The following is a 26,756-nucleotide window of genomic DNA, read 5'->3' as shown; positions in this document are numbered from 1 at the left end:
TTATTCTTCTTCTTTTCCCCTTTGCAAAGAAACTTTCCAAAGACATCAGGTTTTTTTAACTCATTTTGCTATATAAATAAACAAATAAATAAATAAATTGTGGGCGTGTATCTCCCCTCATAATGATCAAAATTACTTGTCAGCACGCTGTACATAAACCTAAAAAATAAATATATTTTAAAATCCAAGTAAAAGAGTTGTGCCCTCTCAATCACTGAGAGTGTAATTAATTCCAAATACAGTGCTCTCCAAGTGTAAGGGTCCCTTGTGTGCCTCTGTCAAGTCTGTGTCTCTTACATGTTTGTCCCTTTTTCTGTTTTATTTTGAAGTCACCTGTCTTGTCCGTGTCTCTGTATACTTGTCCTACTTGTTCACCCTCTGATTAAAGTTGATTTGTGTCACCTGTGTATTTCTCTCCCAGTGTGTATTTAAGCTCTGTTTCCAGTTGTCTGTTTGTTGGAGTGTCAGTTGTAGTTTGTCTTGTCTCCTGCTCTTCCTTATGTGTTCCTTTATGGCTTTTTTCTGTGTTTTGGACTCTTACCTGATTTAGACCTCTGGACTTCCCTGATGCCTGTACTGATCTTAATAAACTCAGTAAGCTGATCTGAGTCTGCAGCCCCATTATTTACACAGACAACCTACTCATTTAAATTTTTAATGCGTTTCACACTATACTCGCCCTCCAATACTTTCTTGTCAGTAAAACAGAAGATGACTTCCATCTTGTCTTGATTAGTGAAATAAAAAAATAAAAAAAATCACACGCACAACCAATATCACGTTTATTGCTTCTTTACCCGATCATGGGGCATGCTGTTTTGTAAATATGTATTTATTTCCAGCTCCATTAAACATTATTTTGTTTTATTGTATCTGAACTTGCACATCCTAGCAATAATATTAACGAGAGGTTACTCAGCCATTACTACTTTTGAATCCAAGTACTGTATTATTCTCAAGCAATTTTTTTGGATGGATAGAAATTCTCAAAATTTGACCAAATGTGGGACCTTCTTGTCATGAGGTGAGTTTGCTAGCCACAACACCACCGCACAACCCTCTGCACTTAACAACATTTTTTTCTATTTTAATAAAATTGTGCCCTATTTCTTCACGTGTGCTACTTTGCCTTGGTTATTGGCACACGGCATGCATCAATCATATTATATCATGGTGTTTTTGTAAAGCATCTACTTTGTAAGAAGATGAAATAAACGTTAAAAGGTTAAAATGTTTAATGTACCTAAATTTAAGTCACATAGATTGTAGTGACACAGAAACACATTCCAAAAATTACCATCCAATCAAACTTTTGAATTTTATTATCAGATGAACTATTAGCCATCATGTGAGAATTTCTCAGGATTGCTTTTGCTCATTTGCCAGCAGCAGAAAAAAAATACTTCAATAGATCCTATTTTCTCTGTGTACATTGATCAATTTGTTAGCAAATGAACGTCTGCTTTCGTGTGTGTCTATTTGAATAAAAAGGCAAGTGGAAGTAAGACATGAAGAAGTAAGGAAGAGGTGTATGTTATTGTTATTAAATAACATTAAGTATTGTATCTCATTTTCATCAAAGCCTATTTATCAATAGGCTACATTGCCTGCATCACTACATGTCTACATAGCTAGTCTATGTCATCCATCAGGGTTTATTATTATAAAGAATATAACTATGCATAGATAAACTGATCATTTCTCTCGTGATGTGTCAATGCAGATAGAAATCTTGATTACATTAAATTTCATAGACACAAGTGTTAGAAAATCATGCAGGAAGCGTTATGGGAGCAGTGTTTGCCTCAAACACAGGATGTGAATCCAGAGTTCCTGGTTGCTTGAATGCGATTGTTGCATCGGAGCAAAGGAAGGAAATTATCGGGGAGTTTCCTTCAAAAGAGGAAAGTGCCCCTTTCCTTTCCATGGAAGAAAACATTTCTGGAGTAAAAGAGTCACAGAAGAAAGAGTTGGAACAATCATGTAGATCGTCTCTGTTGGCCTTTCAGTTTGGAAGATCTGAATCTGTTTTGTTGCAGAGGAGAATTAAAATCACTTCTTCAGGTGAGAACCAATTCTATATCTATAATACATTTGTGCACCAATGTTTTGATCAGCATTTATTTTACAAAGACTTTACAAATAGATCTCTCAAATCTGACTTTGATATAACCTTGGGTATGTTCGGATGGTTCCAATATCATAATCACTATTGATTCAGAATGTATACTAACCTTGTACGCTGTAGATCAGCAAGATAAAACAGAATTATCTCATAAATTTTCATCCGCTTCCTTCTTCCTACCTCGACACAGCGTGGATTGCTGCATCGCAATTTCACAGCAGTTTAGAAAGCATGAAACCAATGAATGAACCATCCATTTAATGGCCGTACTTTATGTAAGTATATAACTGAAATTTGAAATCATTGCTGATTAATGCATTAATTGAGAGTAGCTTAGAGCTGATAAGCATTTGCATGTGAAGTTAGGCTTCTGTTGAATTTTCTTCACTGATTTACACGCTTGTGCTGAACCAAATACAGATTTTGACATGTTGCACATTCCTTTCATCTTTCCAAGAGTTAGCATTCATACTGGAATCATTCATCTGTATGTACAAGGGCATCTCATTCATGTTTTATGTAAGTCACACTTAAGGAAAGACTCATAGTGTAAATCTGCAAGTGAAGCATAGAAACAAAAACCTCTGAGCAATATTCTTTTTATTAATTAGCAGACAAAGCTATCATCTCTGTAATATGGCATGTGTTTGGTAGATTGATTTGGTTTTACTTTGTTACTTTATTGATTTAAAAAGCCTACAGAAGACATTTTAAGCAAGGTAAATTGTTGAGCTTGATTACAACTGCAGATCAGGCTCATCCACCTGTCCTGCATACTCAAAGATTATCAGACTATAAGCACGTACATACATCCACTGAGGAGGCAGATGCTGTATAATAACGTGATTTACTATACCAGTCCGACACCTGACATCTCATGTGTTGTCTGGAGTGCAGCCAGATGGTGTCCTTGACTTCTATGGAAATATAATACATTCACAGTGTGATGGCTTTTCACTGTACATTAGATCACATCTTACATTTGCAGGCTTTTACTTGATGCTACGCCCAGATTTTTAAAGAAATAGGTTTGAGAATCACTGTTACTATTATTAATTTCTTGGACTAATATTCTGTGGGTACGGTGCATCAATATAACAATAAAATAAAGAAAAAAATTATTTGCATAATGAAAGCTTTTAAAGGACTTAAAATTGAGCTTAACAAGCTACTTACAACACTGAACTCTATTGGCCAGGATTGTAAAATGTGTATGTAATAAATTATATATAACAACAACAACAACAACAACAACAACAACAACAACAACAACAACAACAACAACAACAACAACAACAATAATAAATACTATAATTTCATACTTTCTCTTGAGTATATCTAGTAGTTGAACGATTGACTAAGGTTCGAAATGTTGCGATTGAAGAATAAATCCTAAGGTTTAACATTAATGAAACTGCTCCGTCCCTCAGCGTGCACTATACTATAAGGTTTGTGATGTATACTTTCAGCTTATAATCCATAATTTCGTACACCCCAAGATTATATAGCCTCTGCTGTGAAACAGTCAATGCCAAAAGGTGATGTTCTACAAAAATACCAAAAACAAGGCAGCTTCTTTTAGCACCTTTCATGACAAACCTTGTGAAATGGAACTAATGTTCTGGACGCTCAGCTGCTATATGTGAGTCCTTTTGGACTTGCAATAACACCAAAAGATATACAATAGTTTCCAATGGAAAGAATTCACTTTTGAATAATTCAGTGTTTTTGCCTCTTGATGATGTTAAAAGCTCATTCGTCGCTGTTATATGATTAGCATAAACACAAGGATATATGCCAAAGATTACCCATACTCCTCATGCAGCCTTTTAACCTCCTGCACATCCGACCATGGATACGAAGTTGAATAATGCATAAATGTGAACACTTTATATGTAGTTTTTGATCCTACTTCTGTTGAAAAATTTATGTTTCTGTAATGGTTACAATCATTACATTGTTTTTGGTGGGGAGAGAATTTTCATTGCCAAATTTAATTTGTAATTACAGAAGGGGAAGCAATGGCTTGGCGGACAAAATATATGTAAGTTTTCGTTTTTGGAGGTTGAGTAAATGTAATACCATCATTACATGAACACAATGGGTCAGGTGCTGGTTAAGTCCAAACGTAGAGTGGGAGGTGGTGTAGGCGGATGAGATCGGTTTGAGTATTTCTCTCAACTCTGTCATGAATGTGGAAATTAGGTTCACAACAACAGCACAGTCTTTTGAACGTTTCACAGGAATACAATTTATATATATATATATATATATATATATATATATATATATATATATATATATATATATATATATATATATATATATATATATATATATATATATATATATAAATAAAACAAAACAAAATGGCTCATTTTACCAGACTTTAAGTTTAAAGACATGAACCCTAAATTTTCCGTGTGTGATTCTATGAATAGTCAAGTAGTACTGGCTCAGTTTCCTCAATGTGATCCTGACAAAACAGTAACAAGACCAAGACAATATAATGTTGATGGAAGCATTTGCAGAAAACCCCCATACAACTGTTTTTATCTGAGGGTGATGCTGTCATTTGATAGAATGCCTCTAAATGACCTGATTACCGGGAACTTGCACGAGGTCCTTTGTCAAGGAATGTTATTGTTTTTCTCATTTTAGTTTATGCCTAACAAGGATTTTCTTATTTTTTGTTTGTTCTCTGATGCACTGACAGTGGTAAAGGCAGCTTACTGACCTTGAAGGTTCATCAGTATTTTTTTTCCCTCATGTTATCACAGGGGGCTTTCAAGGTAGTGACTGAAGCAGAATATTTTTTTCTGCATGGCTACCTACATTGAGACATTCTCCCCTGAGATTCTGTTTGATATCGAATAGCAGACTGCACTGATGTGTATTGTTGTGAAATGTATTCATGCATTTATGAATTGACGTATGTTGCATCTTTCTGTCATAAATACTAATCTATCCTTGCTTTTGTAATTATAGATGCATGTGTTTCCCCCACGATCCTATGACACAGTTGTTAGTCTTTCTCTGCCCCTCCTTTGGCAAGCTCTGATTTACTTTGTTAAGGTGTGACCTCATCATCCTGGTTCCCTGATACCCCACCTCCCCCTCGCTGCAAGAGCAAGCAGCCCCGTTATCACACACACACACACACACACACACACACACACACACACACACACACACACACACACACACACACACACACACACACACACACACACACACACACACACACACACACACACACACACACACACACACACACACACACAGAACAGCAGTAGAGACGGGTCTATGGAGGCTTGGGAGATTTTCTCATTTTAGTACTGTAACTCCTTGTGTGTGTGTGTGTGTGTGTGTGTGTGTGTGTGTGTGTGTGTGTGTGTGTGTGTGTGTGTGTGTGTGTGTGTGTGTGTGTGTGTCAGGGGAGACGAGCAGAGTGAGAGAGTGAGAGAGGGAAAGCGAAACAGAGGAGGAAAAAAGGAGGGAGGGTGGATCATGCATGTGCATTAACTCAGCTCCAGCGGCACAGCAGCAGCAGCAGCAAACAGAAACAGCAGCAGCACAGGAGGAAAAGGAAAAGAGAGAGAGAGAGAGAGGAAGACAGAGGGAGAGTTGGAGGGAGGGTAGTAGTCTAAGGCACAGGAACAAAAGCTGCAGAGGACTGCTTTCCATCTTCACTAAAAGAACAACGGAGTATCATAGAAGGAGGGGGTGGTCATGATAGGAGTGAGACAATAACGGAAGAGAAGAGGTACATTGTCGTCTGGAAGGACTGAAACCAAGGCTCTCCTCTCCTCTGCTCTCCATGTTTTTGGGGACTCAGCGTACCATTGCCTTCGTCTCCAAACCCAGAGGAGGATGTCCGTGTCGGGGAAGAAGGAATTTGACGTGAAACAGATCCTCAGACTTCGTTGGCGCTGGTTTAGTCATTCATCCCAAGGTTCTGCCGGTGGTGGAGGCGGCAGCGTTGGCGGCGTGGGAGGCTACATCCAACAGGATGGCCTGGACCACAGAGGAACACCTGTCCAGGGACGGCTGAAAAGTCACTCGCGGGAACGAGGTGTTGGAGGGCTGCGGAAGACAAACAGCCCGGTGCACAGCATCCTGACACCAACGCCGGGGCCCACACCTGTCTATGTCAGAGCAGGTCAACAGTCATGGCATCACCAGCAGAACACCATCCAAGGTCTCCAGGTCAACGAGGATTCTTCGAAGAACAGTTCTTCCCCCAGCAACATAAGAAAGGAGGAGCCAAAGAATGGTCAAGAAGATATGAAGAACAGCAAAGAGGAACCTGTAGATGTGGAGGCCAGAGAGAGGTACGATTGTCAAAAGGCGCTTTAAGAAAGATTAAGAAACTGTTGCTTCCCCATTAGCAACGGGGGTTCAACTAGCACAGTGCAAAGGAAAATACTTAAATCGTTCACTGTTTTGCAGAGAAAATATAGCAAAATAAAAAGGGAAACGTCTGATACCCGAGACAGTCTCTATGATTAAGGAATACCAATGTTTTGTTGTGGTGAGAAGAAATTATGAATGACAGTTTCAGTGGCATGATTACTGTCTATCATTTCCAAGACCAACTATGTTTTCGGTATGAATCTGATACTTTTCCAAGTTACATAATTGCTGTCATATATTTCTTGTTTAGGTCCTTTAATGAAGTTACATTTAAATTACTGTTCCTCATATGATTCAGGCTTGTAAGTTGCTTCTATGGGCAGAGCATACTATGACTGTCTGTTGACAGTCATAAGCACAGTCGCTTAGACCAACAAATAATATAAACACCCCCCTCCCAAAAAAAACCCAACCCTTTTAATTATTCAACAAACTGAAAGCTAAGGCTTTTTCTGCTTCTTCTGTGGTCAAGAGTACATTCACAGTTACCATATTCCTGAATATTAGTTTTTAGCATAACATACTGATGCATTTTATGAGTTCAAAGTGGATGGCAGCAAAGAGCTATTACAACATGCAACACATAGTGGACCTATAAAAAGAGAAAGCAGTGCAATCACATGAATTATCTAGACAGCTAACCACTACTACATCCACTTTATGAGCTAAAAGCTGCTTGCTGGCAGAGGATATTTGATTTAGTTTTGACGAACCCCCCCCCCCCCCCCCCCCCCCCATACCATGTCAAATTCTTACTAATGAATTCTTCAGCAATGAATTTTAACCCCTGCATTTCCATGTTATGTCTATCCCTGACCCCCTGTCTTCATTGTGATCCTACATTTTCTAACAGGAAGTAAACAGGTTGGAGAAGTGTGCATGTGTATCCACAAGTCTGTATGAGAGTGTGTATGTGTATTGTCCTGCAGAACACTAAAAGAACCTCACATCGAGAGATGAAAAGACAAAGTCTCCTTTTATCTTGTCTGTGACACTCTGAAGGTGATTGGCCCTTAAGCTTCGCTGACTCCTGCGTGCTCTGTGACATGCACCTGGTGATGAAATGAACAATGAAAAGAAAACCACTATCTTTGTTTTTTTTTCCGATATTGTGCTCGCTGTGATTAAATGGGTAATTCTGAGGGCAGAGTTTCTACCTTACAGCCCAAAATGTGCCAATGTGGATAGAACTGCTGCCACAGGCAATGGATGGTTGGGTTCCACGAACAGGACATGAATTATTCTGAGTTAAGATACACTTTTGGAATTGACTCGACGTTGTGCTCTTCGTGTTGGCATAATTGGCAGATGCTCATGTTTTGGAGTCCCTGTGTGTGAAAAGTGCATGCATAAAAGATGTGCCTCACAGTAAAAATGTGTAAGTCTCTCGCTCTCAGGGACCTTGAGTTCATGCCGGCCATGTAAAATACAGCACAGCCATCACATTTTGACAATGATACTGAAATATTGAAATGGCTCTGCTCTTGTGGATCATGCAATATCTCACATCATATCACTATGATGCTGTTCATTTATGAATTTAATCACAAGTAATTTTTTTTCTTCACACCTCAACTGAAAATATTTAAGATTCAAGTCCACACACAAGAACATTGATTGAAATCGTAGAATATATGCTTTTTTCGTGCATAAATATCCACCAGCTCAGCAACTGTGTAACAAGCTAAATCCGGAAATCTGTATTTTTGCCACCCTAGGTGTACAAGGGAGCATGGCGAATTAGACCACGTGAGTGTGTTGCACATCAAGGCTCACATGTTCATCTGCGGCTCAGCAGATGTGTGGATGTCACTGAGATATGCACATTCATTTACTCCACCAGCTGGGTGGCCCTATTACGTCTCGCATTATAAATCCTTATAATTTGTCAAAATTCCTCAGGCTGAATCTGGAAATGAGTTTGGCCGGCTGTGAAAAACACAAAAAGTTTTAGCCGTTCCTCTGTTGTTGAAAAATATGTGCCAATCATGTTGTCGTGCATGCCACTCAATGATTAGTTTCATTTATAGACTGTCGAGAAGAAATCCTTTTCATCAGTTTCTTCCATTTTTCATTGATTTGGTTTGTCAAGCTGGTTAATAATGTTTCGGATTGCTGTCAAACTGAATTAGCTGGCAAAGCCAGTGAGAAAAAGCTAATTCAATGTGGCTTTACTGTTACTGCAGTAAAGATTGTGGGGACAGCGCAATCCACTTTTTTTTTTTCTCAGTCAGGGACCATAAATAAGAAATGTATGTGATCTATTCATCCATCCCCATTCTACACCAGTTTTTATTCATATTAGAGTCACAAAGAGTGGTGCACACCACAACTGATATTGGTTAAAAAGCCGGGTACACAATGAAACACATACGTACATTTAGACCTGGAGGCAATTTACAACCAGCAGTCCAAACAAAAAGAAGCAAATGTTCTTGATGAAAATTCACATACAGAAAGGGATAGGAAGGCATAGGAAGAACCTGCAAACGCCACGTGGACAGACTCCAGCCGGTGTGCTGGAGTCGATCCCAGCTATGGATACTGTCTGTACAAATTGCCAGTCCTTTACAGAGCAAACACTAAGAAGCTGATCATACACAGTCACATTCACTCGTGTAAGCAATTTAAAAGCACACATTAACTTCCAATGCATGTTTTGGGGAGCAAACCAGGGTATCCTAAGAAAACCCATGAATGTAGAGGGAGAACTAGCAAACTCCAAACAGAAAGACTGACTGGCCCGACCCGGATTTGAACCTTGACCATGTGAACCACTGCAACATGACAATTCAGCACCATCCCAGAAACGTATGTTTCAAAACATAACATTGTGGCTCATTAGTAGCCCATTGGAAGCCATTATGATTTTGAATTAATTTTCAATATTTACAGTTGGAAAAAAAGGGTTGCTCTTGAAAAAAACAACCCATATCTGTTTGCAGGCTGGTAACTGAAAAAGGATGTACTGTACCTGAAGCACCTCCCGGCAAAATTCTGACACATCTACATTACAGACGTTAATCCATATGCCTAGATTTGTCTCTATCCTTTAATCATTAAAGCTTACTTTTACACTAGAAATTGTATTTGACTGCCAGTTAAAATCTAGTGTAAAAGTACAACGATGTTGGGATCAATGATTTATTCTAAGAGAAAGAAGAACTATTTTCACATTATTTTTATACTGCACCACAGGGCGAATGAATCTCACCTTTACCTTTGTACGTAGATTAGCCTTGCCCATCATTTTAGCCACCAGCTTGTGTGCTGAAGATAACACAAAAAGTCAGAGGCACAGTCATTCTGTGATCCGTTTCATTGTAATTATTCTCCTTCTATGGGATCTCGCAACAATTTGCTTAACCTTTCTCATCTAAGTGGCTGCTACACATCCACAGAGTTGTTAAACCAAATGCAATGAAGTAAGCAGGGCTTTAATACATTTGTTGTTTTCCTCCCTTGCTCTTCATACCCCTACATATCTATACTGTGTATGGTATATTTGTTCTGTCCTCATGTCTCTGATCCAAATAACCTCTCCCCATCGTTGACAGAGAATATATGACAGAAGTTAACCTGAGTGGAATGGAAACCCTGACCTCTACCACATAAACACTAACAGAGGCTTGAGTCAGCGGGCTGTTAGTTTGAATGATATCTCAATTCCCTCTCTGCTGCCTTGGAAAAGAAATACCACCACCTCTCCCCCTGTCAACAGCAGTAATTCAGATATTTGTTGAATGCCTCATAACACCACAAGGCTTATAAGGTCTACGTGTGACACCAGTGGATTCGTAAATCCTGCTGCACAGTGTAGCTGTTGTAATCACAAAATGACATCCTGTGGGTTGGGATTCTTTTTTTAAATTTTTTACTGTAAATAGTCATTTGAGTGTGTTGCGGTTAAAATAAGTCTTGCTAACCAGCAAAATGCCACAGGAAAGCAGAGGTTAATAGTCATGATGAAGTCAGAGTCATGAGGAGAAAAATCTTCTCAGCTTTTGTACATAGTATTAAACATGGATGATGGGAAACATTATATGCTGGACAGCGTCTGCAATAGGAAGGATCATTACGTCTCCCTAATGGACCAAATTCAAAGAAAATAGTGCCTGACACAGTTTTTTTTAATAAATATTACATGGGGAGTATTAGTAGGAGCCATGACTTAGTTCAACACTAACCTGAGGCACTCATACTAAGCTATTTGCATTGAAATACTACCAGAAGAAATGGGCATCTGTGATTAAATTGAAACTGTGACCGCAGAGACAAAATATCAATCAGCTGCAGCAAGGTATTAGACTGTATAGGTTTGTTTTTGTTTACTAAATACATTGATGAATCCTCGAAACTTGAGACTGCATTAGTTTAATCATTAAATTAACATAAACAGACATCATGGACAAAAAGAACCCAAACAACTACATGGATATCTAATAGGTTGATCATGTTTAACTTCCAATGCTGATAATTAATCTGTTTACCCACTAACATCAGCTATAAATAAATTACAGACAATCCAACAATGACAGTCTCATACACTATGCTAAGTTAACCTTCCCTCAGCAAAGCACTGAGGAGCTTTCTGCTAAGATCTGCACATTTTTCACTTACAGGACGCCCCCAACCTCCAGCACACACTCCGGTGTGTCTCTCTGTCTTTGTGAGGACACTCATCGACATAAAGTATTCCCTTGCTACTTACTCTAACCTTTACCACGTTCTATATTTGCTGCACATGTCACTATTTGGATGTGTTTTCTATTGGCATTTTCACAAGCAGCAGTGTGCTGAGCTGACAGGACCACCACATAAAACTTAGGCCATGTTTTTCCTTTTTTTTCCTGTTCACAGCTGTGGCAGTGAAACCAAACCAAAAATAACCACATTTAATAATATGTGAAATATATTTTAGGAGACATGATATTTGTGCACAGACTTTCATTTATGATACTAAGCAAGTATGTCCAATATACTAATGGTATTATAATATTAGTGTTGCACGTTGTAGTAAATGTGAAGTAGAAATGTGTTTTTCTTTTCTGTAATCATTTCACTTGACGTCAGTGTGCATATTTCATTCAACACAAAGCCAAGTGGCAGCTTTTTGTCATTGTACAGAGGCATAAACATCTCATGGAATATATAGATCATGTCGATGCTGCAGAAGGCTTTGTAAATGTCGTATTCTCAACCCAACCCGAGCGACTCAGCAGGGTTCTGAGGAGAACGGCTGTTCTAATTCATACTGAAGATGTATATCCCATTTGGCACAGGCAGGCGGACTTTCCCTCTTGTAGGACACTTGTGAGATTTTCGGCAACATGTCTGACTTATAACCTTTTCAGCTTTGGGCTGCAGAAAGCACAACTCGGCTTTCTAAGCAATTCTTTTGTTAAACATATTTTTAAATTGTATTTGTGTTTCTGAGCGTATTTTCTCTACATCAGAACTATATTTGTCAGGGCTTTGTGGGCAAAAAATAGATTGTTTTCTTTGCCGTATCACCACCTACAAACAGGCTCATGGCTTTGACAAAAGGGAAAAGACTGCAGAGCCTGTGCTTTACCTGCATAGCATAAGTTTTAGAATATGCAGTGTTTTTACAGTGTCTCAGGCGCAATTAGTCACATTGTGGTGTGATAGCGGTGACAGGGTGTGAAGAGCCAAAGACAAGACGTCATGTGATATGTGCACACTGAAGCAAATCGGCTGTCGGATAAGGTGTGATGGTAAATAAAGCCGAGCTTTCTGTTCTATTTCGGTTCATAGGTTGCTATTTTGTTAAGTTTGCCTTCTCACATCTGAAAATGCAAGCAGGGACATTGAGATTTTATTTTAGTTTGCACAGAAAAAAAAAAAATCTATGTGCCCTTTCAGACTTTGTGACCATCCAAGAATTGCTTACTGATATGCAATGAGCAGCTTTGTCCCTCCAGCAGTTTCTTTGGTGTTCTGGGTTTTAGTGCCTCAATAAAATTGGGCTACACCTTTGACGAGCCAACACACCACTGAAAGCGAAACATACACCTCAGAGCAAATTTACTGCTCCCCAGAATGTGATACCCAAGCAATTAGTGTCGGAGAGATTGGTAGGCATGAAAAATCCTTACAGCATGCCTTGGAGCCAATACAAAGGCAATGCATCTCAGTTTTATGGCGCAATTGCTTATTCAGTCTTGTTTGGTGTTCCTCTTCGAGACTCCAGAGTCAGTGGGGAATATCATGACAGGGCAATAAATTACACTTGCATTTAGCATAAAGTCTCCCAATAAAGATTACACTACCTGTATAGGACACCAGACCAGAGCGAGCCAATTCCCACCAGAAAATTTTTTGTTGCTTTTTCCAATCAAACAGGAGAAACTTATAGTCTGCTACAAAACTTTGTAATTGTGTGATAATCAGAACATCAATATTGGCCACCATCCCTTCCATCTCTCCTGCAACATCAATCTTACCATGTGCCAATATATTGTGCTGCCAAGCATTACAGAATTTTTCAATTCATCTGTATTGACAAATCTGTAACTTGACTAGTTTATGCAGCTGTCATATCATCATATGGGTCGGCGACATAAAACTTGGTTTAAATAGCAATAAAAAATACATTTTTCTTTCTTGAGCCCTATCGGTATTTACACAGCAGAAGGACCATGAAATGACGGTAAATTCCTTCGCAGAGACGGCTTGGGTGTTTATGTAGCATAACAAACAACCCTAAATGTCAATGAGTGGACTTTCTCTGTGAAGGACACCAAAGTAACTGGGCTGCATTATTTGCCATGAGTGTGAAGGATTACTTGGATGTCTGTAAAACAGCATGTAATCTCGCAGCCTGTAGGGATGGAGATTCAGTCGCTCCATAAGGCTGTGTGGAACAGGCTGGTTCACTTGTTAAGTCCCTGTTTTTTCTTTTGGGGGGGGCAGACATGCACATACAGATATGCAAATGCACATAGGACCAGACAAAAAGGCACACACAAACACACTCTGTCTGGAAAGCTGTTGCATAGATTACGGGGCTCTCTCATCCCACCGGACGGCAGAGCTCAGTTATCCACTTATGAACGGAGTTTAGTCCGTAACAGTTTTAATTTCAGCTTAGAGTGAAAAGAAAGATGCAGAGGTACCACGGGGAAAAGATGCTTCAGGAGTGCCATGTGTCCAAATAAGCTCCTTTGTGTCTTCAATAATATGTGGCTTATCTTGCTGTGTACAGCCATTTCATTTCTTTCTGGCATCATACTTAGTCAGGAAGAGTAAACAGTGAGTAATGATAATTGTTTTGTTCAATTAAATTGTCCCATCAAATTGAAATTTCCTCGTTAGCTTCACCTCTCGAGGCTCATGTTCTCTTTGTCTGTGAAGTTGCTGCTTGTAAACTCCTGGATACCTCTGTCCCTGCAATGACATCTGGGAAACAAAAAGACAAGGAGACACATGTTTGTAATAATTAGGAGGTCATTTGAAGTGGCCATCCCTTCCGTGTCATGTTTCTACTCAAAAATGAAGGATAAATGGCAGTCTGAGTTTGCTTACTATTTTGCAGTGTAATACAAAATGTCTGAGAAAAATAGCTTGAAACAAAGTTTTCAAAATGTTTAACATTTTAACATAAAATGTGATTTTATGATGTACAATAAAAAGCACCAAAAGTGCAGTCACTGTTTTGAATATACATATATGTTTGCATGTGACTTTTGTCATCTACAGGTTGGTTCTCAGCACATTTTCGAGAATGACCACCAATTCCTCTGACGAGTTCTTCCAGGCCACAAACCATGCAGAACAGACGTTTCGTAAAATGGAGACCTACCTCCAGCACAAGCAGCTGTGTGACGTCCTCTTGATAGTCGGCGATCACAAGATTCCGGCTCACAGGTTGGTTTCTGTACTCTGGTTGACTTTAATTTGGTTAATCACACCTGCATCTGCTTCACATTGCAGATGAAGAAAATGCTCTTGATGCACTTCATTAGGTCAGTGATGCAGTCACTCGCGCTTTAACTGGACAACCTTTGAACATTCAAAGCAAAGTTTCTTTTGATTTTCAGGTAACGGTTGACAGGAACTGTGGGTAAACCTGATGTTCACTGGTTTGCTTCTAAATATCCTGTCTGCTGAGATCTAATTACATCTCTGCCCATCGTGTTAGGCAAATTACATTTGATACATGGACGCACACAGCAATCCAATGCTTAGTGATGTAAATATTTGGGCATCGAGTTGTTATGTGAATGGCTGAAACTGAACAGAACATGACATAGTCTCCATGGTGCGAGCTGTTGTGTTCACTCAGTGCATCTGTTTGTATGTCTGCTGGTATATTTCATCACAAACAGACTGACACAATACCCCTCAGAGACAGACAAGAAGTATCCTGGTAACCTTGGAAGAACAGCACATTGAAAGCCTGTTTCTCAGTGTGGCCTTGTCTTTATTATATTCTCCGAGGATAAAACCATGTAAAACAGGGCTCAGGCATAAAAGACGAGACATAATAACAAATATGATGATAGATATTCAAAACCACAAGCCTGTGGAATAATGAGTGTCGACTGATTTATTCAGTCATTTCCCCACAATGTCATATGAGAGCTCTTTTCCTGTATGAAGTCAGCGTTTTGTTACATGAACTTGACAAATGAGTGAACATAATTAGAAGCCTGACCATTTCAGCTATTAGCTACATGAAGAATCTGCGATAAAATAATTTATCATAGAACGAAAATATGAACTCATACAATATTCATGCGCATGGCTGCAAGTGCCTATAGCTTCGTAATATTACTGTTAGGACCTGTATTGCAACAGTTAATATGCTTTCAACATGTCATACAATATGAACACATGCCTTTTGATATGAATTTGCAATTTGCAAAGAAACCAGAGGGTTAATATTTCCAAGGATTTTAGTTTGGTTTTTTTAGTATGCGGGCTCATGAAGAGACAGAAATATATGTATGAGAGTATGAAAATCTATTTGATCGAAAAACATGTTTGTGGGTCTTATATATTGTAAATAAAATCACAACGATGAAGAAAACCCTGCTATAATGAAGTGTAACAAGTATGGCAGTTGCAGATACCCACCTGACTTCCAAGGTGCTTTTTACTGCTTAAGGTCTCAACCGCCATTCAAAACAAAACCTTTGATGTAAACCACTTTAGGAATCAACCAAATTTAGCTAATTAGCAGGAGATTATATGTGTTGCTGTGAACTCACAACTGTGAGATTCACTCTCAACACTTGGCAGGTTACTGCTCTGCTTACTTGGATTTTAAAAGACAATTATTATGTTATGTCCAGTTTGCAGGTGAAGTGACTTTAATCATATCAAGCGGCAGACAGATTCTCTCCCTACTGAGATGAAAAATAATAAATGCAGCAGAAGAGGAGAGGCATCAACCAAAGAGGGCAGATCCTTCCTATTCCTCCCGGCGAATTGCACCCTGCCTACAATGAAAGACATGAAACACGCTCTTGAATTCATCAGCCTGAGTTGTATCTCCCTCAGAGACGCAAAGACGTGTGTAAAATGAATTCATTGTGCTTTTCCTCTGCGGCAGACTGGTCCTGAGTGCTGTGTCAGACTACTTTGCTGCTATGTTCACCAGCGATGTGAGAGAGGCAAAGCAAGAGGAGATCAAGATGGAGGGAGTGGATCCAGACGCCCTCAGATCCCTGGTTCATTTTGCTTACACGGGTGAGTGCTCATAAACACATTCACTGGCTCTTGCAAGGAGTGATGTGACTTCTAACAAACCAAGATAATTAAAATGGATCAATAGGGTTGGGCTGACCGACTGGGAAGCTCTCAGATATAACAAATCCTTTATGTTATAAGAATCAAAGCCTCTCTGAGGAATATGCCAGTATATTAATATTTGTGTATTTGTTCATTTTCTGTCACTTACTCAATTAAGATTTTATAGTAACACATCCACCGTTGCTGTTTTGGTGAATGCTGCTGAGTTAAGCCTTGACATAAAGGATGTGTTTCTCCTTGTCCTGACATTGCAGGTGTCCTTGAGTTGAAAGAGGAGACCATTGAGAGTTTATTAGCGGCAGCTTGCCTTCTCCAGCTTTCACAAGTCATCCAGGTTTGCTGTAACTTCCTGATGAAGCAGCTTCATCCCTCCAATTGCCTGGGAATACGCTCCTTTGCTGATGCCCAGGGCTGCGTGGACCTGCTCAATGTGGCTCACAACTACACCATGGTAGGATTATGAACAGAGCCTGGCCACCTTCACACATTTCTGATCATTTAGTTTATAATAACGGATTGTGCTATTTTCACTAACAATATCTGGAGAGTTCTATTTTTAATTAGGTGCATATGATCACATGGAAGGGAGCCACATCAGTGGAGATCAAAGTAGCTATGCTCCACATAATATAAGATGCAACATATCTGATGTACTTTGATCTACAATGATAAAAACTGAATGACAATTGTTTCATAATTTCAGTTGATATACACAATATATAATGTAGTGGCTGGGCGTGTATGTTATAAGCTATATGTGATTGTTCTTTGTTTTAAGAATAGTCAAACTGTGGAGAAGCAATATGCTGCCATCTCATTTATATCTTATTATATATCATATTCAATTTTCAACAGAAAAAAAAAATGGTCTTGAGGATATTTTGATTGAAATTCAATAGTTTTTTCCCGCAATCAGGTTCAGTAAATTGGTTATGTGATTTCAGTAACAGATAGCACACTGATTAGTGCACTTCTAGACGTGCAGCCTCTGCATTGGTCCGCAGGGGATATTTGCTTCATCCACGTATTCATCAGATAATTTCTTGCTGGTCATGCAGAAGCGACAGCATGCGGCAGGCGTTATCTCCTAAAGGACATCTGCTCACCCTGTTTACACAACCCCCGTCCAAGACCAGGAGGTTAATCTAATCATCAAACTGCACAAGAGGGCCAGCTTCCTGTCTAATCGCTTCAGTAATGAACAGAGAGAGCTGTGGGCTTCCTGGAAGACCATCCTTTATGCTCTGAGTGGAACAATCATAAGCTTGTGTGTTTCTCAGTTGAACATGGCACGCAAGATCTGCTTTCAACGTCTCACCTTTTTGAAAAGAGTTGTCTGTTTGCTGCTGTCCAAACAAATGTAAAGTTTTGTAGTTTGAGAAGATTCTTTACAAATCCGAAGTAACACTTGGGAATTTTGATTCTGTAAATTAATCCAAATCATAGAAAATAAGAATCTATTACGGTTTGTTTATCCTCGTCTCTCAAATTAGATAGTAATCAAAAAGTTCGCTGAAGGTAATTCTCAGACCCTGGCTTCAATTAGGCATCAATATCCCCCCCACCCCCAAAAGGCTGGAATTACACAATTAACACTTTTACATTAGTTAAATCAATTACTGTCTTCTCCCGCTGTTCTTGTTTTCCAAGCCGTTTACTTTCCAATGAGTTTGTCAGCGTCTTTTAAATTGTTATAAAACAAACTTGGTCTAGCTTTCAATTTTCTTGTCAGTGGATCAGAGCTTGTAATTACAAATAATTGGTCTTAAGTAACGTCAACAAGTTGGATGGTATCTCCCCCTGAGCTTTAACACCAGAAATCAATAGCTGTCCCTCATTTCATTAAGGCTGTCTGTGTTAAGCTCTTAAAACCCACTTTCATAATAGATTCGACCAAGACACTGTAATTTGTTGCAAGTTGATGATCAATAGCGTGCTTGTTTTGTGTAATTCTGGTGCTTTCATTCTACAGTGAGCACTTCAATTGTCAGAGTTAGTGTGTTAGTGTGGCAGCTTAATTATTAGTGCTCAGTTTTGTTTTTTGTTTTTTTGTTCAAAGGGAAAACATGGCAGGATTGTGGCCAAGCATTGCTCCCTTGTTCCTTGTGCATTTTAATGTTGGACACACCATAGATGCATAGAACAGAGGGAGAGTTTTATATATCATCTCTAATGAAACTGCCCAGAGACAAAGACCTTGAAGAGTTAGCCATGCAGTGCTGTGATATAGCCTGGGCCTCTGGCCAATAAATGGAAGATTAATCTTTAAGGAGGCGATGGGAAAACTGCTTTCACCAAACTTGGAGCCGGACACTGCGTCAACGTGTTTGTAATGGAGGCTTGGAAAGCCTTATTGTAGCTCATCAAAAAGTCTTAAAAAGGCTTAATGGAATTGCGTATGATCAGCAACAAAAATGCCGAGCGAGCTTATGAAAAGACCTCTGGAAAGGTTTGATGCCAGATTGAGTTGTTTTCTGTTGTCATGTGGATAATTGTATTTGATGAGCTAAGTGAAACAGATGACAGTTTCATCTGTTATTCCCAACTTGATGAGAAAGAGAGAATATAACTCTGTTGTTATCAGTTATGGTAGATAGGAACCTCCAAATTGGTACTCTTTATCTCTGAAATCTTTTTTCTTCACCGTTCTGTCCTTGTGCTACTCAGTTCCTGTAGGTATAGAAACAACCACACACCTGCGTGCACAAACAACACACATACCCATAAAGCCTAATTCACCAACATAATGCATTGCCCGTCACCTTGTTTCAATCATAATGCCTCACCCACACACTGGGCTTAACCTCAACTACATTGTAAAACTAAATTATAACCCTTTAACGCATGGAAAATATTGTGATTTGAGCCTTTCCGTGCCCACAAATAACAAGTGCAATCGGCTGAAACTGACAAACTGATGCGCGCATGCATGCACACACACACGCACGCACGGTGCACTGAGCAAACACCTTGGCTAATAGCTGATGATTATCTGTCTCCTCCGTGTATCCTCTGCGTTCCAGGAACACTTCCTGGAGGTCATCCAGAACCAGGAGTTCCTGCTGCTGCCTACGGCTGAGATTGTTAAGCTGCTCTCCAGTGATGACATCAACGTCCCTGATGAAGAAACTATCTTCCAGGCTTTGATGATGTGGGTGAGATATGATGTCCAGCACCGACAACAGGACCTCGGGGTGCTGCTTGCTTACATCCGCTTGCCTCTTCTTCCTCCACAGGTAAGACAGCTGAGAAGACATTTGATGTGGGTAGAAAGTGTGCTATGCAGTGGTGTGTATGTGTGAACTCAAGTCTCCTGTCTGTCAGTGGGAGCAGTGAGTCTTGATCTTCTCCTCTGTAACCTGCTGGTATTGAGATCCAAGTACACGACTGTGTCTTTTCTTATGAAGTAACTTCTGAAAGACGGCAGTAGATACTGTCTGAATCAGAGGTGTCAAAATCTCTCTTGATCAGGGGCCACATCCAACCCAAGGTGATCTTAACTTGTTTGAATCAATAACATGATAGCATTATAACTTAACAGAACTGTTATAATGCAAAAATGTGTATTTTCTGTCTAAAAAAAATAACAATAAATGGCTTAAAATGTGTCTAATCTGAAAACGTACAACCTGAAACCTCCTTTACCACAGTGATTATTTTCAGAATTAGTTTTGCAAAGGTTCTCATGCAGCCCTTGATGTGCATATTTCTTTAATAACAGATAAATGCAAGCATTTTCCTGTTGTCGGCTGTGCCGTTCCGTTGTCTGTGTGACATCTGACTTGTATAACTGGACAGCATTTTGCTCTCTTCTTGTATTTTTTGACTTTGTAATAAAGTCTTTATCATGCAACTTTGATGTGATGTCTTGTAAACGCAGCTCCTCGCAGATCTGGAAAACAATAAGATGTTCTCAGATGATCTGGAATGCCAAAAGCTGCTAATGGAGGCCATGAAGTACCATCTCCTGCCTGAGCGGCGGCCCATGTTTCAGAGTCCAAGAACAAAACCAAGGAAGTCGACTGTAGGTGCACTTTACGCCGTCGGAGGGATGGATGCTACCAAAGGTACTGCTCGTCCATGGTATCAAAACAAAGCTGCATGGGCAATATTTACAATACTTAAATCCTGTTATTGGAAGACATTTTTAATGACATACACAACTAAAATGAAGTGCTTGCTGTGTTTTGGATTTTAGGCTCTACCACCATAGAGAAATATGACCTGCGGACCAACACATGGGTACAGGTTGGAATCATGAATGGACGCCGTCTGCAGTTTGGTGTGGCCGTCATCGACAATAAGCTATATGTGGTTGGAGGGAGAGATGGACTTAAGACGTCCAACATGGTTGAGTGCTATAACCCCATCAACAAAGTGTGGTCCACCATGCCGCCAATGTCAACTCACAGACATGGACTGGGTGAGTGCTCAACTGGCATAATAATAATAATAATAATAATAATAATAATAATAATAATAATAATAATAATAATAATAATAATAATAATAATAATAATAATAATAATAATAATAATAATAATAATAATAATAATCGTAATTTATACATACAATACTAACTACAAATCCCCCAAAATGAAATTTTAAATGATTTTTATGCACTTATAAGAAATTACATTTCAGGTGTTGTGGTTTGGTATATATTCTAAGAATTTTACAAATTGAGACATTCCTTTTACGAATTTATTCATTTATTTATTAATTTTTTATTGCAGTTGGTAAATGTAATGTTACGAAATGCCACAAAGTGCAGGATACTTGCTAAGAAGGGGTCACAACTTGCTGGGGGGAAAATGGAGGGGGGGGGGGGTGTCACATAATTCTTCCGTGTAGACCTTTGATATTTTCCAATTCCACTATCAAAGCTTGGCAAGCTGCGCTTGTCCTGCTCTTCGTTACTCTTCCCTGCTCAATAAATCCCATATCAGAGGCGTTTTGATTCACAGTTGAAATGGGTCTGGGTAACAGAACTGGGAGATCTTGTCAAAGCATTCAACTCGCTCACCCGGTGTGGTCGGAGGTATCAGCATGCGCAGGAGATCACACTGTCCAGATTACCTGTGTTGTCTTTTATCTTTTCTGTAGCAAATATCTCTTGTTGCTTTGCTTATCATCTAAATATTTTACGTCTGAATACATTCCAGCTTACTTCCCAGCATGACTTTTTCCCGCTGAGTGCATTATGGGTAAAGACAAAAAAAGACACAAGTTCTTTTTTTCTTCATTTTTTTATTCCAAAGCCAGTCTGTAATAAAATAGAGCTTTACTTGAAGGAATTGTTTTGTCTGACAGTGTTTCTTTTTAGTCATTGTAGCTTGTCTGAATGTGGGTGTGCCCTCTCACCAAAGAAAGGAAGCGTTATGATATAAAATTCCATTGTCTGAAACATCCTTTTCATTGTCGCTGGTGAAAACCACTTTCCTTTGTGACTTGGGAATGAGAATAATAGTGTAGTTTTACAGTTTTCCTGTTTTTTGGGTTGTTGGTTTATTTTCCCCAACATTTAGTAATCTGCATGACTCACTTGGTGCAGTTATATAATCACAATATGTTTCAGTTCAATCCAAGAGCAAAACAAAAGAAAGTTTGATTTATTAGCTGTTATTCAGATGGACCCTGCACAAACATGACACTTACATTTCCTTTGAACTGTATGCTTTATTATAACACTTTCAGAAAGCAAGCAAGTTTAATTGAATTATCAATATGGTCATATGGTGCAGTGGTTAGTTCAGACACAGTATGAGTCTTTTCTCTGGTTTCCAACCATATGTTTTAGGTTAATGGTGGCCAGGTATTGACTGCAGAGATGTGTGTGTCGTTATCTCTCTGCATTTGCCCTGTGGCATCTGACTTTGCTCACAGTCGGCTGGGCTTGGCTCCAGCACCCTGCAACCCTGAATTGTATAAAGCAGGTTAGAATATGAATGAAGGACTCACACATATTTATTCTCACAATAAAGTGTAGTCTATGGTAGCTAATTTGAGTTTCTACTCCACCAGATTGTAATATAAAAACACTTTTATAAGAAGCACCAGTATTTACAGGGACAACGCTGAGGAAATGGCACAGTTTCTTACCTACCATTTTCCAAACAGTATTTCCTGACTCCATCTGCGCAGGTATTGCTGTGCTGGAGGGCCCCATGTATGCTGTAGGAGGTCACGATGGCTGGAGCTATCTGAACACGGTGGAACGCTGGGACCCGCAGGCCAGACAGTGGAACTACGTGGCCAGCATGTCGACACCGCGCAGCACCATGGGAGTCACAGCACTCAATGGAAAGTGAGTCATTCAGTTTTCACTGAACTTCTTGGATAGTCACTGCCTCTTGGAGGGAAAAAACCCCACAAAAAACCCCAATCATACACACTGAATATGTTGTTTTCCTTGAATGTATGTGTAAGCTCACAAGAAATACTGAACAGGCTGACTAGACTATGCAATTCGTACATAAAGAAGACCAGTTGAACACGTGTTTAAAACATTGTGATTTTATGGATTTGATTTACACAGTTTCATTATAGAATCATCCATCTCATCCATTCCTTGCTAAACGTTCTGTAAAATGTGTGAGCTGGCTTGCAAGTTCCACATAAACACAATAATTCAAAAACCCTGCAGCAGACTTTGAGAAATGGTGAGCACTGACCTAATGTATAATTTGGAATGGAGCAACCAACGTCATGGCCATGGTTTTGTAATTTTCAGTGCACTTGCCCAAGAAAAGTGCAGTATCAGTGCACCATTAGTTTGACATTATCATTCTGGAATGGCCTTGTGTTCTACGTGAGATAAACTACTGCGTAGCAGTCAGCAGCACATTGCGCAGGCTCCTATGATTAGCCTGGTAATTTATACACTATAATTCAGACCTTCTAAAAGCCAAACACTTTATGTATTAGTGTATATTAAATGCCTTACAACACCGCTTAGAAGCAAATTAGGCAAAACCAGCTTTCTGCATAATTTGAATATGTTTGTGTGCCGAAGGAGAAAAGAGCAGGCTGTTCCTTGGCTACATTCAGTATTCAGTGTCAAAGTCGATGCAGAGTTATTTTTGCAGCTGGGTCAAAAATAGACAACAAGGAAGCTGTTTCCCTAGCCTCTACTTTCTTGATGTTGGGCCTGTGCGCTACAAGCCCTTTAAATCACCGATGTGATCTTTCTGTGAGAAATGGCTCTCAAGAAAAAAGAAAAAAAAAATCTTTGAAGAATGTTATCCACTGCTTACCCCTGTATCTACTCAGAAGTGTCACAGTTTTGTCACTGTCTTACTAATTCCAGGTGTATCTTTCAAACTTGACAACACTTTTGTTTCATTTTTCAGACTGTTTGCAGTTGGCGGCCGAGACGGCAGTTCGTGCCTGCGGTCGATGGAGTGCTTCGATCCACACACCAACAAGTGGAGCATGTGTGCGCCCATGGCCAAGAGGCGAGGAGGGGTGGGTGTGGCGACGTACAACAACTTCCTGTATGCTGTGGGCGGCCATGACGCTCCCGCCTCCAACCACTGTTCCAGACTCTCTGATTGTGTCGAGAGGTCAGTTAAGGCTTTGTCTCTGGAGAAAACACAACACACAAACACACAAAGCTCAGCATTAACTTAGTTCTTTCTAAAACCCATCTTCATGTGAAAATATTTAGTGGGGGTTTTTTTGTGTTTTTTTTTACATGTAAATACTTATTTTTGTATCCACAGTAATGTGTGTTATCAGGGGTTTGTGTGCAATCAGGTTGAAGTCCTGACCAGGACATTAATACAGGACAACATGCCCACGCACACACACACACACACATTACATATGGACATATTGTTGCGTTCAGTTTGTTTTTGATGGGCCTGGCTGTTGCCTTTCTCATAACAACATAAAAAAGGGGAGTGAAAAGTATCCCCACCCTGTTCCTGCATTTTGAGACACGTCTATTATTCCACATACTCCACTGAAGACGTCATGGTATCTTTGCATGTTTCTATTTCATGGTATCTGGCCCCATCTGGTGGCCACAGCATCCTCCTGAATGTGGAACTGTGGATTGGATTAATACATGACCAAAATCAAACTGATCTCATTATTGTCAATTATTTACCTATTGTCTTGTTTTTTTTTTTTTTTTAACTCTTGCCACTTTTTAGTGTAGTGATTAATAAAAATACAAGAAATTATTTTATGAAATGCTGTTAAAATAATTTTGAGGGTATTAGCAGAACCCATGCACAGATGGCTCTAAATGGGCTCTTTCAGACACTGTAGCTAATATGTTCAATATTTAAATCTTGTTTAACTGCTAAGCATATGTATATGTCACTCTAAAATCTGTTACATCACCTGTTTTCTCCATTTGCGAAACCTGCTATTGATCTACCAACTCCATATAACTTAGCCGATTGCTCAGCACATTAAATCCATCACCACTTTACTAATTTCTCCCAAAGTTACTCACACAGTATTCGTTGGCTGACTTCATACAAACGAACCAACATAATGTGCCCCAAGTTTCAATATGGTGAATATGAAGGGGGGGAGAAAAAAAACCCAACTTTGTGATGCAAATTCTGCTTACACTGATGAGTCCGGCTCTCTCTGGAGGCTGCGACTGCCAGCTGCCGTTCAAGAGCGGCTTTTTGCATTTTTCTGTTATGTTTCAATTTGTTTCTCTGCCTTTGCGGGAGAAGCTCAGCAGTCACCGTTCAGACATCTGTGATTAAAGAGGGTGAACATAAGGGTGTTCCAGTTAGTGCGCAGATGGGGTGTTGCTCTACTCTTGAGATTCAGGCTGATGTAATACGTTTTTTTTTTGTTGTTGTTGCTGGAGAGAAAATCTCAGCACACCAACCGAAGTACAAAAACTTGCACTGAAATATTTCTTTGCAATTGCAGGTATGACCCAAAGACGGACACGTGGACCACTGTGTCATCTCTCAGCGTGCCCCGGGACGCAGTGGGAGTTTGCCTGCTGGGCGACAGGCTTTATGCAGTGGGCGGATATGACGGCCAGTCATATCTCAACACTGTTGAGTCCTATGATGCACAGAACAATGAATGGACTGAGGTAAACACAGCCAGAAGTTACAGACTATTTCCAGAATGCTTTAGCTGATAAATAATAGAATGCAAATTTGGCATTTAAAATAATTCGAATGATAATGGAGCCACTTCCTCCTTCGCCAGACTTGTTAGCAGTACCATTGAGGATAATGAAGCATATAAATATATTGAAACTTGTTTTTCTTTTGTTTTCACTCTGATCTTGCTGCTGTGACCCCTCCTATCTGCATGAAGTGAAATGGAATTTCTTCTCTTTTTTTTTTTTTAAGACCTCAGCTGAGAAACTGCATGTTAACCTCTCTGTCTTCCTGTAGGAGGTCCCTCTCAACATTGGCAGGGCAGGCGCCTGCGTGGTGGTGGTGAAATTGCCTTGAGCGTTTTGTCTCACGACAGCCTGGGAAACAAATGAGAGAGCAACACAGAAGAGTGGACAAACAAAACAACAGATCAAGGACACATCCTTTGAGAGTCATGTTTTCTTTTTATTTATTTATATATATATATTTTTATTTTCTCTTTAACTCGACCCTCCAGACTTTTCAGAGGGAAGCATAGACAGGGCCCCTGCTCATAACCCATTGTTTCTATCATTAGTGGACACTTCTGCCCACTGGGGAGGACTGGCCGAGAAACTGGAATGCCTGCACATTCTCCACATTCTCAACCGATCAAGAATTTTCATAGATTTGGCCGAGAAGCACCAAGCCTTTGTTGAACTGGTTTCTGTACATGACTTTAATGAGAAGTTCTGTGAATGTTGACAAGAACAACATGCGAAAGTTGCTTTTGAGTAAACAAGCAGGTCAGTTTACATTTACATACGCACACCTTTCTCATCAGTGCCATCACATACAGCGTATTTTTGGGTTCATCTGTCACTTTAAAGCTGCTGTTATGAACCATTGTTAAAATAAAAAAAAGTGTAGCTATGTACCCGTATTATTTCCTAATTGGTGGTCCAAGCAGATTCTTACTATTTTGTGGAGTAAAGACCACTGTGAACTCTCATTCAATAATGTGTTTGCCCAGCTCAATTTTAGTAAATGAATGAAATAAACATCGCTGAATAATAATCGGAAACATTTGTTTCTTTTTAGCCTGTAGCTGCAGAACACCAAAGTGATTTGCTTGTGTTGGATATGTTGTTACACATGAAATAAAAAGTTTACAGATTTTGTGAATGTTAAGAAAATATATCATATTGATATTTCACTTTTGCTGTACAGATTTTTGTGAACCTTCTGAACCTGCATTTGTGTGAATAGACCCATGCCTGAACCAGTGGCTTTTTTGGGGGGGCATGCTTGCTGACTGAATGTTTTATTTGATTTATACAATGTGATAGCTAAAGATTACAGTTCCA

General features: G+C 39.5%; 1 protein-coding gene across 2 annotated transcripts; it reads left to right on the top strand.

Annotated features, from left to right (window-relative positions):
* Positions 1-1,971: 1,971 nt before the first annotated feature.
* klhl4 (kelch-like family member 4) lies at positions 1,972-26,756 on the top strand (the record flags this gene model as incomplete). 2 transcript variants are annotated; one of them, XM_080502081.1, is made up of 11 exons in its annotated part: positions 1,972-2,064; positions 14,264-14,431; positions 16,122-16,258; positions 16,576-16,772; positions 19,345-19,557; positions 20,202-20,388; positions 20,520-20,744; positions 22,466-22,628; positions 23,674-23,886; positions 25,226-25,397; positions 25,708-26,756. In XM_080502081.1, the coding sequence occupies 10 exons, from the start codon at positions 14,289-14,291 to the stop codon at positions 25,765-25,767; spliced, it is 1,710 nt and encodes a 569-aa protein (XP_080358207.1). In that variant the 3' UTR covers positions 25,768-26,756. The 2 variants fall into 2 exon arrangements, with proteins under 2 accessions (XP_080358207.1, XP_080358206.1); XM_080502080.1 differs by lacking the exon at positions 1,972-2,064 and adding an exon at positions 5,999-6,459.

The sequence above is a fragment of the Blennius ocellaris genome (assembly GCF_963422515.1).
Source record: "Blennius ocellaris genome assembly, chromosome: 9".
Classification (NCBI taxonomy): Eukaryota; Metazoa; Chordata; class Actinopteri; order Blenniiformes; family Blenniidae; genus Blennius; species Blennius ocellaris.
Note: the sequence above shows the minus strand (reverse complement) of the source record. Positions and strands in the feature narration are given on the sequence as shown.